This window comes from Odocoileus virginianus, chromosome 4, assembly GCF_023699985.2.
Source record: "Odocoileus virginianus isolate 20LAN1187 ecotype Illinois chromosome 4, Ovbor_1.2, whole genome shotgun sequence".
Lineage (NCBI taxonomy): Eukaryota > Metazoa > Chordata > Mammalia > Artiodactyla > Cervidae > Odocoileus > Odocoileus virginianus.
Genome location: NC_069677.1, coordinates 19545717 through 19562827, shown reverse-complemented (window position 1 = coordinate 19562827; position 17111 = coordinate 19545717). Strand labels below are relative to the sequence as shown.

At 42.2% G+C, this 17111-nt stretch overlaps 1 protein-coding gene across 1 annotated transcript in view; it reads right to left on the bottom strand.

Moving 5' to 3' along the window:
- Nucleotides 1-1394: 1394 nt before the first annotated feature.
- The window catches only part of P3H2 (prolyl 3-hydroxylase 2), a 175507-nt gene continuing 159790 nt past the window's right edge, over nucleotides 1395-17111 (bottom strand). Inside the window, exon 15 of the mRNA XM_070466245.1 lies at nucleotides 1395-2439. Coding sequence (XP_070322346.1) covers nucleotides 2347-2439 — 93 coding nt within the window. The 3' untranslated portion in view covers nucleotides 1395-2346. The remainder of the gene's footprint in view (nucleotides 2440-17111) is intronic.

Genomic DNA, 17111 nt, shown 5'->3' with positions numbered 1-17111 from the left:
GAATAACAGCTCTGTGTTGTCAGGGATGGTAGAAACTGGGGATTTACCCTGACGCCCATCTCCTGAGGCTTCTGCTCACTGTCTGTGGGACTGAAAAGGAAGACTCACTGCTGGAGTCCTGGCCTCTCCCAGAGCACCGAGAGCACCCAGGAAGCGGGGACCGCATTGAGCCAAAGACGGTTTTCTTTGTTGACGCCTTGTTGCCAGAAAACAGAAATTAGATCCTTGGCCAGAACCTCCTATCAGCAAATCTGAGCGTCAGCAAACACTTCTCAGTAAAGGAGCAGACAAATAGCAACCTCCTGTTCCAAAGCTCAGGGAATTTCAGACCTAAAATTAGGTTCCGGGTTTTAAAATCACATGCACACATAATGAACCCATTCACAATTCTCCAAATGTTAGTAGAAGTAAATTTGGTATCTGTGAATATTTCTAAAATCAGATTTTTAGGTTTGTTTTCTTTTGGCTTTGTTTTGTATTTAGATCAAGAGGGACGGTTTCTGGAAACAATTACTGGCAATGATGTCATTTTCAGAGGAGATTGAAGCCCAGAAAGGGAAAGAGACTAGCTCCGGGTCACACAGCATAGTATATTTGATCAGGCTGGGATTATAATCTAATGCTCTTTCCACTCCCCCAACCAGAGGGTTGGGTGAAAAACAGGTGGCACACAAATCATTATGACTCAGTTTTTCAGTCTCAAAGGATGAATGTTCTTACCACTACCCAAGATCATAAATGGCAGAAAGCAAATGTGATTTTTATCAATTTCTTAATAATGATTGAATATATTGTTGCTACTTTTAAAAAGTATTTATTTGGCTGTGCCGGTCTTCATTACAGCACATGGGATCTTCGATTTTCACTGCAGCATGTTGCAGACTTTCTTGCAGAACTCTTAGTGTGGGATCTTAGTTGCAACATGTGGGATCTAGCTCCCTGACCAGGGACAGAACTTGGATCTGCTGCACTGGGAGCAGTCTTAGCCACTGGACCACCAGATAAGTCCCTAGAAAATGTTTTTATCTGTTCGTTTTCTTAAGGGCTACAGACTCTACCACTGCCCATCAAAGAGGCAGGTGATCTCCCTTGATTTAGTGGAGCAGACTCTCTTGGCCAGAATAACCCCATTCCCCACCCCCGTAAAACACTATCTTGGCAGTATCTTCCTTAGAACCAGCATCAAGGACCCCAGATATTCTCTGGATTAACACCTTTTTGCTAACCATCTCTGTTTCTTCAGACGGAATGCTCATACCTTCCTTGCAGCCCCAAGCCCCTGCCAACAAAATGAACCATGACACAATATTATCCCTGGGTGGTCCCCAAAGCTCCTGTTTGGATTATCTGGAGATAAACCAAACATTTGGGAGAAGAAAAACAAATGCTCGATATTAAAACAAGCCTCCCTTTATTAAACAAATCAGATACAAACACTAAAATCCATGAGCTGGAGAGCACCAAAGGTGGGGAAAGGGGGAGGGGGGGCTCAAAATACACTCAGATGAAGAGTGGAATCAACCAGAAGTCCATTTTTTCTCCCTGAAGAACAAAACATCCCTCTCTCGGGCAATGTAGCCATGGTGCCCACATTCAGGTGGGATTAAAGATTTTCTTCCAGGATTGCTGGGATGAAGAGCCATTCTATTTCAACCCTTGAACAACACTTTTTAAAGACAGCAATCCTAGGCAGTCTTTTCTGGACTAGTGCATAGTGGAGGGTGAATCAAAGCTTCCAGTGTAAGGGTGCTCTGTGCTAAAAACACCAGAGTCAAAAACTCCACCCAGGCCTGGGGAGGCTGACCCCTCCGTCTCACAGTCTTCATCAGAGCTGCTCCTTTGCAGAGCCTGGGGGGCCCTCAGGGCAGTGACTTGAAGCAGTTCTGACCTCGCCATGGACTCTTCAGAGTCACAGCCATCAGCTCTGGGAGAGATAGTGGCTGAAAGGCACAGAGCCAGAAAAGCCTTTTGAGTCCAATCACACTCTAACTTTAGATCTGGGCATGCATAGGAGTTGTTTCACCAGGAATGGACTTATTCTTTCTGCTTGAGTTTTAGGATCTGCAGCAAATGAAGTGTGTGTGTGTGTGTGTGTGTGTGTGTGTGTGTGCACGCACGCGCACGCATGGTGGAAAAGGGGTGACTGGGCTTTGAGAGACAATCTGCTGGGAAAATCAAAACAGACAGACAGACTGAGGCAAAGCAAGCATCCTTAGGCACAGAAGGGAGATCCGCTGACTCATATTAACATGTTAATTTATACCGTGGCTCTGTACAAAAATAAAAAAGTTCTCATAAGATTAACAATTTAAATAAATATTTGATAGAGTACTCTTTTTCTCATTTTTATAGCTCATCTTTGGGATTGATATTCATTGCGTGCTTCCCTTGCTGTTCTTGATCCAGGATCGCGATCACTTCATCGGCCTGTATTCGTTCCTGTAAAAAAAAGACAATATAAACATTGCTGTTACAAGTGATGCCAGCGCCAGATGCTCCCACAACACTTCCAGGCATCATGTGTACATGGATGGACGCTAAATCCAGCTAAAGATGTAGCCTCATTCCATCCCTATCCAGGTGTCTTCTCTTGACTTCCCTGTGTACTCAGCAATTACCTTCCAAGACTCCTCCCTTGTCAAGAAATCTTATATATTCAACTGCAACTCCCATTTCTAATTTCTGGTTCCACAGACACCTCCAACTCAGTTCTCCAGCTCAGCAGTCAAACAGAATTCTCCAGCTTCTCCTCCGCAGACCTACTCTGTCCTCTTCACAGAATTCCTCTCTCAGTAAAGACCACCATGACTTCCACATTCATCCCAAAAGCCTGATGATGGTTTCTTGGATCTGATATATCACCTAGTCCTCTCTGTTCTGCCCCTTTCATTTCAGTGCATGTACCGTTGTCTTAGAGGAACCACAGATCAAATTGTCAACATCCACTGGATCATCAAAAAAGCAAGAGAGTTTCAGAAAAACATCTATTTCTGCTTTATTGACTATGCCAAAGCCTTTGACTGTGTGGATCATAATACTGTGGGAAATTCTGAAAGAGATGGTAATAACAGACCACCTGACCTTCCTCTTGAGAAATATGTATGCAGGTCAGGAAGCAACAGTTAGAACTGGACATGGAACTATAGACTGGTCCCAAATAGGAAAAGGAGTGTGTCAAGGCTGTATATTGTCACTCTGCTTCTTTAACTTATATGCAGAGTACATCATGAGAAACACTGGGCTGGAGGGAGCATAAGCTAGAATCAAGATTGCCGGGAGAAATATCAATAACCTCAGATATGCAGATGACACCACCCTTATGGCAGAAAGTGAAGAAGAACTAAAGAGCCTTTTAATGAAAGTGAAAGAAGATAGTGAAAAAGTTGGCTTAAAGCTCAACATTCAGAAAACAAAGATCATGGCATACAGTCCCATCACTTCATGGTAAATAGATGGAGAAACAGTGGAAACAGTGACAGACTTTATTTTTGGGAGCTCCAGAATCACTGCAGATGGTGACTGCAGCCATGAAATAAAAAGACGTTTACTCCTTGGAAGGAAAGTTATGACCAACCTAGACAGCATATTAAAAAGCAAAGACATTACCTTGCCTACAAAGGTCCGTCTAGTCAAGGCTATGGTTTTTCCAGTGGTCACATATGGATGTGAGAGTTGGACTATAAAGAAAGCTGAGCATCAAAGAATTGATGCTTTGAAACTGTGGTGTTGGAGAAGACTCTTGAGAGTCCCTTGGACTGCAAGAAGATCCAACCAGTCCATCCTAAAGGAAATCAGTCTTGAATGTTTCGGAAGGACTGATGTTGAAGCTGAAACTTCAATACTTCGGCCACCTGATGCAAAGAGCTGACTCATTTGAACAGATCCTGATGCTAGGAAAGATTGAAGGCAGGAGGAGAAGGGGACGACAGAGGATGAGATGGTTGGATGGCATTACTGACTCGATGGACATGAGTTTGAGTGGACTCCGGGAGTTGGTGATGGATAGGGAGGCCTGGCACGCTGCAGTTCATGGGGTTGCAGAGTCTGACACGACTGAGCGACTGAACTGAACTGAACTGTTGCCTTAGTTTAGGTCAGTGTTTCTCAAGCTTGGCCCTGCTGACATTTTAGAGCAGATAACACCTCATTGTTTTGGAGGGTGTGGAGAGGTGTCCTGTGTATTGAGGGTGTTTAGCAGCATCTCTGGCTCTGCCTACTACAGGTAGCCAGTGGCAACCAAGCCCAGAGTTGTGACAATCAAGAACAACTCTAAATGTTGCCAACTGCAAGTTGGCAGGAAAAAAAGCACTCCTGCTTGAGGACCCTGTTGTCTCCTAACTTAATTGCTGTGGTAGTTTTCAAATTGATCTGTTTCATACCCCCTCCCACATGCTCCTGTTGGACTCTCTGCACTGGAATCATGACCACTTGCCTTTCCAGCTCACTGCTCACAGCCCTTGCATGGGTTCCCATTGCTGGATGCTCTGGGTGCACATTTCTTGATGTGCTTTGTAAGGACTTGGACTTCTCTCTTCTTCGATTCACCTTGTCTTCTCCTTTCGCCTCCCCTTACACTCTACCTTCCTGACTTACTGTGAGATCTCTGAATACAGCACTCTGAGAAGGACTTCCTCCTCCTAGTCTAGGCTGGGTGTCCCTAGGATTTGAAGGCTGCTTCCATCACATCCTGTGTTTCTCTTACTGCTCCCCCACCATTGACCCAGTTGGCCTACTTCCAAATGACAACTCCAGTCCCCCACCTCTTTTTCACCTTCTCCACTATGACTCTAGTTTATGACACGTTAGCTATGGCAGTCTTTCCTATCCTGTAATTCTCGGGACTGGGGGAGGCAGGGGAAAGGGTAAGGGACATGGCTTCTTTCCCATTGGGCAGGTCAAAAATTTTGTTCGGATTTTTTCTATGCCGTCTTCAAGAATACATTGGAAGAGAATTCATATTTCCTAAACAGCTCATCAGGGCTAACTGCTGCCTGTTCTGTGTTCTCTCTTCAGCCCATTCTCTACCTCAAATACCATGTCCTAGCCACCTTGGCTTTCTTTGCTTCTTGATCATTCTGTGCTTCTTATTTTTGGGCCTTTACAACCTCTTCTCCCCTGGAACACTCCCTCCAAGACCTTTATCATGGTTGGCTTCTTCCTTTCATTTATCTGGGGAGCTCTCTCACACTGTGCTCAGTTCAGTTCAGTTCAGTCGCTCAGTCGTGTCCGACTCTTTGCGACCCAATGAATCGCAGCACGCCAGGTCTCCCTATCCGTCACCAACTCCCGGGGTTTACTCAAACTCACGTCCATCGAGTCAGTGATGTCATCCAGCCATCTCATCCTCTGTCATCCCCTTCTCCTCCTGCCACCAATCCCTCCCAGCATCAGGGTCTTTTCCAATGAGTCAACTCTTCGCATGAGGTGGCCAAAGTATTGGAGTTTCAGCTTCAGCATCATTCCTTCCAATAAACACCTAGGACTGATCTCTTTTAGGATGGACTGGTTGGATCTCCTTGCAGTCCAAGGGACTCTCAAGAGTCTTCTCCAACACCAAAGTTCAAAAGCATCAATTCTTCAGTGCTCAGCTTTCTTCACAGTCCAACTCTCACATCCATACATGACCACTGGAAATACCATAGCCTTGACTAGACGTACCTTTGTTGGCAAAGAAATGTCTCTGCTTTTTAATATGCTGTCTGGTTGGTCATAACTTTCCTTCCAAGGAGTAAGCGTCTTTTAATTTCATGGCTGCAATCACCATCTTCAGTGATTTTGGAGCCCCCCAAAAATAAAGTCAGCCACTGTTTCCACTGTTTCCCCATCTATTTGCCATGAAGTGATGCAACCAGATGCCATGATCATAGTTTTATGAATGTTGAGCTTTAAGCCAACTTTTTCAGTCTCCTCTTTCACTTTCATCAAGAGGCTTTTTAGTTCCTCTTCACTTTGCTACCCCCTCCTTTTTACTTTCAAATCAGTTGTCCTGTTTTCTTTCCCATACATCATTTCTCACTACCTAAAATCCTTCAACTGTTTATTCTTTATTTATTTGTTGTCTTTTTCCACTAGAAGTTAAGCTCCATGAAAACAGGGAATCTTATCATTTGGGGGCCACTGTTCTATTTCCTGTGCCCAGAAAAGCAACTAACATTTAGCAGGATGGCTCAGTGGTAAAGAATTGGCCTACAATGCAGGAGACATAGCAGACAGTGGTCCCATCCCTGGGTTGGGAAGATCCCCTGGAGGAGGACACATCAACCCATTCCAGTATTTTTGCCTGGAGAATCCCGTGGACAGAAGAGCCTGGTGGGCTATAGTCCATAGGGTCACAAAGAATCAGACATGACTGAGTGACTGAACACAGCACAGCACAGTATAATAGTTGATGAATAAATACATGGGTAGATGTCTAACATGCCAAAAATGTCTCTCCCTTAAGAAACCATGCTCATCCTTTAAGGCTCCTATTAAATGCCATCTCCTCCATGAAACCTTTGCTGGTTCCCTCTTTCTGTCCCCTGAACACCATGCATTTTTGATTCTAAAAATTCTTGCTGAACTTTGTCATGTGTTTTAATTACTCAGGTCCCTGTATTGTCTTCACTTTGACTTCAAGTTCCCTGAAAATAAAAGTTATGCCTAAAATAATTTGTATCTCCTATAGGTAGTCCCCACCACAGTTCCCAGCATATTAAGTTATACAAAGAACTTGTATATTTTATGACTTGATAATAAAATCCCCTTTATTCAAGAGCTTATAATTGAGCATGATGTTGACATAAAAGCACCTACAAGGGCCAGATATACTAAATAACATAAAACTAAATTGTTGTCATAATGTCCAAATAAAATGTGTGAGTTTGTGTGTGCATGCTCAGTTGTGTCTGACTCTTTGCGACCCCATGGACTGTAGACTGCCAGGCTTCTCTGTCCATGGGATTTCCCAGGCAAGAATACTGGAGTGGGCTGCCATTGCCTCCTCCATGGGGTCTTCCCAACCCAGGGATCGAACCTGCATCTCCTGTGTCTCCTGCATTGCAGGTGGATACTTTACTTCGGAGCCACTAGCTAAGCCCATGCATGAGTACTACCTTATTAATACAGGGAACACACCTCACTGATTAGCAAATTGAAACAGATACAAAATGCTCTGATCTGACTGCACAAGAGACTGCTGCAATTCTGTCTCTCTTGAAAGAAAAGAAGCTGAAGAGAGAGATGGAACTCTCTAACAAGGAACCGAAGCTGCTAATGTTGGGCATCCTTAAGAATTTACGATGCTTAATACTCCTTGAGAATTCAATGCCTTTAAAGTAGACTCTAATGATCACATAAGTCTGCCAGCTCTGATGATGTCTTGAAAGGCAGGCTTTCTTTGCTCAGGGAATTTAACCTGAAAGGAGGTGCCTAACTCCTGGTTCAAAATTGGGAAAGGAGGGGGGAGGAGCTAAGATGGCAGAGGAATAGATTGGGGAGACCACTTTATCCCCCACAAATTCATCAAAAGATCATCTGAAGGCTGAGCAAACTCCACAAAACAATTTCTGATCGCTAGCAGAGGACATCAGGCTCCCAGAAAAGCAGCCCATTGTCTTCAAAGGGAGGTAGGACAAAATATAAACGATAATAAGAGAGACAAAAGAGCTAGGGATGGAGACCCATCCTGGGAAGGGAGTCTTAATAGAGGAAGTTTCCAAACACCAGGAAACCCTCTCACTGGCAGGTCTGGGGGAAGTTTTCAAATCTCGGAGGGCAACCTAACTGGGAGGAAAAATAAATAAAACCCACAGATTACATGCCTAAAAACAACTCCCAGCAGAAAAGTACCCCAGATGTTCTCATCCGCCACCAGCAAGTGGGGGCTGAACAGAAAGGAGCGGGCAGCATTGCTTAGGGTAAGGACTGGGCCTGAATGCCCTGAGGGCAATTGGAGGGAGCAAACATGAGATAGCAACTTAAACTGTGGGATAGCAAGAGAGAGAGAATTAACCTGGGAAAAGCCCTAAACTTAAGCACTGCCTGCCTGTTCCCAGAACAAAGAACTGAGCGAATAGGAGAAGAGCTAGCCAGTGGACCGGCCCATCCCCAGCCAGAGGCAGGAGGCAGGGGGGATGGTAAAAAGGCAAACTTAGCCCCAGAGACGGCATCCCCTACCAAACTGCAAACAGGGTTCCAGCTTCTAACCAAAGACTTCCTGAGATTCTGGATAGTTGACATCTGCTGGGAGGGTCACAGCCAGAAATCAGCTCCTCAGAAGAGACAAGGCACACCAGACCAGCGCGCCCAGAAACTGAGGCTGGGACCGCAGAGGGGTAAGGCGCACCGCACCCGGGGAGAGCGCGCTCACAAGCTCCTGGCTGCCTGAGCTGCTCGGATGGGGAAGGCACAAAATGCAGGCCCAACCGAGTCTGCGTCTTTGTGGAGTACCCGAAAACCTGAATCTGAGCGGCTTAGGCCTGGGAAGTGCATGCAACTCAGGGCCCGCTCCTTGGAGAGCAGCCTGGAGCCTGAGCACTGTAGCACATGTGCCGTGAGGGGGGCAAACCCAGTGTGACCAGAACACTGTGAGTGCTCCCCACACACACCAGTGATATCTGCCTGCAGCGCCCCTCCCTCCCTGCAGCGCGACTGAGCAAGCGAACCTGAACAAGAGACCACCTCCGCCCGCGTGTGTCAGGGCTGAAATTAGACACTGTAGAGACCTGCAAACAGAGAACCACTTCAGAAGTGACCGGTGCAACAGATTAAAATCCCTGTAGGTAACACCGACTACACCGGAAGGGGCCTGTAGATATCGAGAAGTGTAAGCTGGAACGAGGAGCTATCTGAAACTGAACCGAACCCTCACTGCCCACATCAGCTCCAGAGAAATTCCTAGATATATTTTTACTATTTTTTTTTAATTAAAAAAAATTTTTTTCTCTTTCTTTTTTTTTAAGTCCTCTATTACTCCTCTATTACTCCTTAATTTTCATTTTTATAACCCACTATAACCTGGCAAAAAAAAAAAGACCCTATTTTTAAAGTGAACTTCATATATATTTCTTAAATTTTTTTTTTTTTTTTAATATTGTATTTTTAAGAGTCTAACCTCTACTCTAGATTTTTAATCTTTGTTTTTCAATATTTTATATCAATTTTGGACATTTAAGAATCCAACCTTCAGTACCTATTTTTACTCAGGAGTGTGATTACTGATCACTCTCTCCCCCTTTTAACTCTCCTTTTTCTCCCCCAGATCACCTCTATTTCCTCCCTCCCCCTTCTTTTCTCAATTCAATTCTGTGAATATCTGTGGGTGTTCTGGGCTATGGAGAACATTTAGGGAACAGAGTACTGCTTAGATCTGTCTCTCTTCTCTTCAATATCCCTTTTTCTCCTCCTGCTCATCTCTATCTCCTTCCTCCCTCTCCTCTTCTCCATGTAACTCTGTGAACCTCTCTGGGTGCCCCTCACTGTGGAGAATCCTTTCACCATTAACCTAGAAGTTTTATTATCAGTGCTGTATGGATGGAGAAGTCTTGAGGCTACTGGAAGAATAAGACTGAAATCCAGAGGCAAGAGGCTTAAGCCCAAAACCTAGAACACCAGAGAACTCCTGACTACAGGGAACATCAATTAATAAGAGATCATCCAAAAGCCTCCACACCTACACTGAAACCAACCGCCACCCAAGAGCCAATAAGTTCCAGAGCAAGACATACCACACAAATTCTCCAGCAACGCAGGAACATAGCTCTGATCGACAACATACAGGCTGCCCAAAGTCACACCAAACCTGTAGACCCATCTCAAAACTCACTACTGGACACTCCACTGCACTCCAGAGAGAAGAAATCCAGCTCCACCCACTAGAACACCAACGCAAGCTTCCCTAACCAACAAACCTCGACAAGCCAAACATCCAGCCCCACCCACTGGGAGAAACTTCCACAATAAAAAGGAACCACAGACCACCAGAATTCAGAAAGGCGACCCCAAACACAGCAATCTAAATAAGATGAAAAGACAGAGAAATACCCAGAAGGTAAAGGAACATGAAAAATGCCCACCAAGCCAAACAAAAGAGGAGGAGATAGGGAATCTACCTGAAAAAGAATTTAGAATAATGATAATAAAAATGATCCAAAATCCTGTAAACAAAATAGTTACAGATAAATAGCCTGGGGACAAGGATTGAGAGGATGCAAGAAATGTTTAACAAGGACCTAGAAGAAATAAAGAGTCAATTAAAAATGAATAATGCAATAAATGAGATAAAAAACACTCTGGAGGGAACCAACAGTAGAATAACAGAGGCAGAAGATAGGATAAGTGAGGTAGAAGATAAAATGGTGGAAATAAATGAAGCAGAGAGGAAAAAAGAAAAAAGAATGAAAAGAAATGAGGACAACCTCAGGGACCTCTGGGACAATGTGAAATGCCCCAACATTTGAATCATAGGAGTCCCAGAAGAAGAAGACAAAAAGAAAGGCCATGAGAAAATACTCGAGGAGATAATAGCTGAAAACTTCCCCAAAATGGGGAAGGAAACAGTGACACAAGTCCAAGAAACCCAGAGAGTCCCAAACAGGATAAACCCAAGGCAAAACACCCCAAGACATATATTAATAAAATTAACAAAGATCAAACACAAAGAACAAATATTAAAAGCAGCAAGGGAGAAACAACAAATAACACACAAGGGGCTTCCCATAAGGATGCAGCTGATCTTTCATTAGAAACTCTTCAGGCCAGAAGGGAATGGCAGGACATACTTAAAGTAATGAAAGAGAATAACCTACAATCTAGATTACTGTACCCAGCAAGGATCTCATTCAGATATGAAGGAGAATTCAAAAGCTTTACAGACAAGCAAAAGTTGAGAGAATTCAGCACCACCAAACCAGCTCTTCAACAAATACTAAAGGATATTCTCTAGACAGGAAACACAGAAAGGTGGTATAAATGTGAACCCCAAACAACAAAATAAATGGCAACGGGACCATACCTATCAATAATTACCTTAAATGTAAATGGGTTGAATGCCCCAACCAAAAGACAAAGACTGACTGAATGGATAAAAAAACAAGACCCCTATATATGCTGTCTACAAGAGACCTACCTCAAAACAAGGGACACATACAGACTGAAAGTGAAGGGCTGGAAAAAAATATTTCATGCAAACAGAGCCCAAAAGAAAGCAGGAGTCGCAATACTCATATCAGATAAAATAGACTTTAAAATAAAGGCTGTGAAAAGAGACAAAGAAGGACACTACATAATGATCAAAGGATAAATTCAAGAAGAAGATATAACAATTATAAATATATATGCACCCAACATAGGAGCACCTCAATATGTAAGGCAAATGCTAACAAGAATGAAAGGGGAAATTAACAATAACACAATAATAGTGGGAGACTTTAATACCCCGCTCACAACTATGGATACATCAACTAAACAGAAAATGAACAAGGAAACACAAACTTTAAAGGACACAATGGTCCAGCTAGACCTAATTGATATCTACAGGACATTTCACCCCAAAACAATCAATTTCACCTTTTTCTCAAGTGCACACGGAACCTTCTCCAGAATATATCACATCCTGGGCCATAAATCTAGGCTTGGTGAATTTAAAAAAATTGAAATCTTTCCAGTCATCTTTTCTGACCACAATGCAGTAAGATTAGATCTCAATTACAGGAAAACAACTATTAAAAATTCAAACATATGGAGGCTAAATAGCATGCTTCTGAATAACCAACAAATCATAGAAGAAGTCAAAAAAGAAATCAAAATATGCATAGAAACAAATGAAAATGAAAAAACAACATCCCCAAACCTATGGGACACTGTAAAAGCAGTGCTAACGGGAAGGTTCATAGCAATACAGGCTTACCTCAAGAAACAAGAAAAAAGTCAAATAAATAACCTAACTCTACACCTAAAGCAACTAGAGAAGGAAGAAATGAAGAACCCCAGGGTTAGTAGAAGGAAAGGAATCTTAAAAATTAGAGCAGAAATAAATGCAAAAGAAACAAAAGAGACAATAGCAAAAATCAACAAAGCTAAAAGCTGGTTTTTTGAAAAGGTAAATAAAATTGACAAACAGTTAGCCAGACTCATCAAGAAACAAAGGGAGAAGAACCAAATCAACAAAATTAGAAATGAAAATGGAGAGATCACAACAGACAACACTGAAATACAAAGGATCATAAGAGACTACTACCAGCAGCTATATGCCAATAAAATGAACAACCTAGAAGAAATGGACAAATTCTTAGAAAAGTGTAACTTTCCAAAACTGAACCAGGAAGAAATAGAAGATCTTAACAGACCCATCACAAGCATGGAAATCAAAACTGTAATCAGAAATTGTCCAGCAAACAAAAGCTCAGGACCAGATGGCTTCACAGCTGAATTCTACCAAAAATTTAGAGAAAAGCTAACACCTATCTTACTCAAACTCTTTCAGAAAATTGCAGAAGAAGGCAAACTTCCAAACTCATTCTATGAGGCCACCATCATCCTAATACCAAAACCAGACAAAGATGCCACAAAAAAAGAAAACTACGGGCCAATATCACTGATGAACATAGATGCCAAAATCCTTAACAAAATTCTAGCAAACAGAATCCAACAACACATTAAAAAGATCATACATCATGACCAAGTGGGCTTTATCCCAGGAATGCAAGGATTCTTTAATATCTGCAAATCAATCAATGTAATATACCACATTAACAAATTGAAAGATAAAAACCATACGATTATGGCTTTTGAGATTATTATCTCAATAGATGCAGAGAAAGCCTTTGACAAAAATTAAACATCCATTTATGATAAAAATGCTCCAGAAAGCAGGAATAGAAGGAACATACCTGAACATAATAAAAGCTATATATGACAAACCCAGAGCAAGCATCACCCTCAATGGTGAAAAACTGAAAGCATTTCCCTTAAAGTCAAGAACAAGACAAGGGTGCCCACTCTCACCACTTCTACTCAACATAGTTTTGGAAGTGTTGGCCACAGCAATCAGAGCAGAAAAAGAAATAAAAGGAATCCAGATAGGAAAAGAAGAAGTAAAACTCTCACTGTTTGTAGACAACATAATCCTCTACATAGAAAATCCTAAAGGCTCTACCAGAAAATTACTAGAGCTAATCAATGAATACAGTAATGTTGCAGGATATAAAATTAACACAGAAATCCCTTGCATTCCTATACACTAACAATGAGAAAACAGACAGAAAAATTAAGGAAACAATACCATTCACCATTGCAACAAAAAGAATAAAATACTTAGGAGTATATTTACCTAAAGAAATGAAAGACCTATATATAGAAAACTATAAAACATTGGTGAAAGAAATCAAAGAGGACACAAATAGATGGAGAAATATACTGTGTTCATGGATTGTAAGACTCAATATTGTGAAAATGACTATACTACCCAAAGCAATCTATAGATTCAATGCAATCCCTATCAAGCTACCAATGGTATTTTTCACAGAACTAGAACAAATAATTTCACAGTTTGTATGGAAATACAAAAAACCTCGAATAGCCAAAGCAATCTTGAGAAAGAAGAATGGAACTGGAGGAATCAACCTGCCTGACTTCAGGCTCTACTACAAAGTCACAGTCATCAAGACAGTATGGTACTGGCACAAAGACAGAAATATAGATCAATGGAACAGAATAGAAAGCCCAAAGATAAATCCACAAACCTATGGACATCTTATCTTCGACAAAGGAAGCAAGGATATACAATGGAAAAAAGACCACCTCTTTAACAAGTGGTGCTGGGAAACCTGGTCAACCACTTGTAAAAGAATGAAACTAGAACACTTTCTAACACCATACACAAAAATAAACTCAAAATGTATTAAAGATCTAAATGTAAGACCAGAAACTATAAAACTCCTAGAGGAGAAAAAAGACAAAACACTATTCAACATAAATCAGAGCAGGATCCTTTATGACCCACCTCCCAGAATATTGGAAATAAAAGCAAAAATAAACAAATGGGACTTAATGAAACTTAAAAGCTTTTGTACAACAAAGGAAACTATAAGCAAGGTGAAAAGACAGCCCTCAGATTGGGAGAAAATAATAGCATACGAAGCAACAGACAAAGGATTAATATCAAAAATATACAAGCAACTCCTGCAGCTCAATTCCAGAAAAATAAATGACCCAATCAAAAAATAGGCCAAAGAACTAAACAGACAGTTCTCCAAAGAAGACATACAGATGGCTAACACATGAAAAGATGCTCAACATCACTCATTAGCAGAGAAATGCAAATCAGAACCACAGTGAGGTACCATTACACACCAGTCAGGATGGCTGCTATCCAAAAGTCTACAAGCAATAAATGCTGGAGTGGGTGTGGAGAAAAGGGAACCCTCTTACACTGTTGGTAGGAATGCAAACTAGTACAGCCGCTATGGAGAACAGTGTGGAGATTTCTTAAAAAACTGGAAATAGAACTGCCATATGACCCAGCAATCCCACTCCTGGGCATACACACTGAAGAAACCAGATCTGAAAGAGACACGTGCACCCCAATGTTCATCGCAGCACTGTTTATAATTGCCAGGACATGGAAGCAACCTAGATGCCCAACAGCAGACAAATGGATAAGGAAGCTATGGTACATATACACTATGGAATATTACTCAGCCATTAAAAAGAATTCATTTGAATCAGCTCTAATGAGATGGATGAAACTGGAGCCCATTATACAGAGTGAAGTAAGCCAGAAAGATAAACTCCAATACAGTATACTAATGCATATATATGGAATTTAAAAAGATGGCAATGATAACCCTATATGCAAAACAGAAAAAGAGACACAGATGTACAAAACAGACTTTGGACTCTGTGGGAGAAGGCGAGGGTGGGATGTTCTGAGAGAATAGCATTGAAACAAGTATACTATCAATGGTGAAACAGATCACCAGCCTGGGTTGGATGCATGAGACAAGTGCTCAGAGCTGGTGCACGGGGAAGACCTAGAGGAATGGGATGGAGAGAGAGGCGGGAGGGGGGATTGGGATGGGGAACACATGTAAATCTATGGCTGATTCATGTCAATGTATGGCAAAAACCACTATAATATTGTAAAGCAATTAGCCTCCAACTAATAAAAACAAATGAAAAAAAATTGGGAAAGGAGTACATCATGGCTATATGTTGTCATCCTGCTTATTTAACTTATATGCAGAACACATCATGCAAAATGCCAGGCTGGATGAAGCACGAGCTGGAATCAAGGTTTGGGGGAGAAATATCAGTAACTTCAGATAAGCAGGTAACACCACCCTAATGGCAGAAAGCAAAGAGGAATTAAAGGGCCTCTTGATGATGGTGAAAGAAGTGAGTGAAAAAGCTGGCTTAAAACCCAACATTCAAATAAACGAAGAAGCTGGCATCCAATCCCATCACTTCATGGCAAATAGATGGGGAAACAATAGAAACAGTGACAGACTTTGTTTTCTTGGGTTCCAAAATCACTGCAAATGGTGACTGCAGCCATGAAATTAAAAGGCGCTTGCTCCTTAGGAGAAAAGCAATGGCAAACCTAGACAGTATACTAAAAAGTAGAGACATGATTTTGCTGACAAAGGTCCATGTAGTCAAAGTTATGGTTTTTCCAGTAGTCACGTAAGGCTGTGAGCTGGACAATAAAAAAGGTTGAGCGCCAGAGAATTGATGCCTTCGAATTGTGGTGTTGGAGAAGTCTCTTGAGAGCCCCTTGGACTTCAAGGAGATCAAACCAATCAATCCTAAAGGAAATCACCCCTGAATATTCATTGGAAGGACTGATGCTGAAGCCGAAGCTCCAGCACTTTGACCACCTGATGTGAAGAGACAACTCATTGGAAAAGACCCTGATGCTGGGAAAGATTGAAGGCAGAAGGAGAAGGGGACGACAGAGGATGAGATGGTTGGATGGCATCACCGACTAGATGGACATGAGTCTGAGCAAACTCCGGGAGATGGTGATGGACAGGGAAGTCTGCCATGCTGCAGTCCATGAGGTCGCAAAGAACCAGACACAACTGAGCGACTGAACAACTCAGGGACTCTCAAACTGTTACACATTGAAATCATCTGGGGAACTTTTAAAACTTCCGACACCTAAATTAATCAATCTAGAATTTTTAAATGTGGGAGCCAAAATGTCAATAGTTTGTAAGGACCCCCAGTTGACTACATTGTGGAGCAAAGTCTGGGAATCATGTCAAAGGCAAGATTTTCGTGGTAGCTGCCATAGAAACTCTGGTTATTTTCTTCTGTGACCACTAGATGTCGCCACAGCCTGGAGACTGGAGGATTTTCCCTAGTACTTTCAGGTTAGGAAGGAAAAAAGAGAATTTTGGGTGTGTGAGTGTGTGTGTGTGTGTGTGTGTGTGTGTGTGTGAGCTTATTTTGATAGAAAAAAATATTTTGAAGGAGAGGCTGAGATCCTGAGTAATAAAGCATATTAAATGTTTGTTGAAAACTAAAGATTAAAAAACAAGAGACAGTTCTCCAACAACATTATCTCCACTGTGTGCTCATGTACCTAGATTCTTTAGTCAAGGAGGGGTGATGTGGGGAACCTGGCATTTTGGCTGTGGAGAGGCGAGAGGAGGGAGGAGTTACATGCAAAGGAGACTACTCAGTCCCTCGCGATGTTTTCAGATCTCTCCCTGCCCTGGTCCCTCTGCAGGACTGCTCTTTCTTTTGTGCCCAGCTGTCATCCTCTGCTCTTTTAGGGTTGCCCTATATTAGCAGTCCTGGAGAAGGAAAGGAAAATGACACTCCTTGCGTGGAAAATCCCATGGACAGAGGCCTGGTGGGCTGCAGTCCATGGGGTCGCAAAGAGTTGGGCACGACTGAGCGACTGACTAACGCTTTCTATGTAAGTCTTCTTTGATATCTCCCTACAAACGCAGATGGCTGTCTTCTCCCCATCGTTTTCCTGTTGGCCTCTCCAAGCTCCTTGTGGTCGAAGCTCTGCCTTGTTCAATCATGTACCCCTGGGGCCTGTCGAGTCGGGTTTCCTAAGTACACAGTAGATTTTTTATAAACACTTGTGAAACATATGAAAGGATGTTTAGGAATGA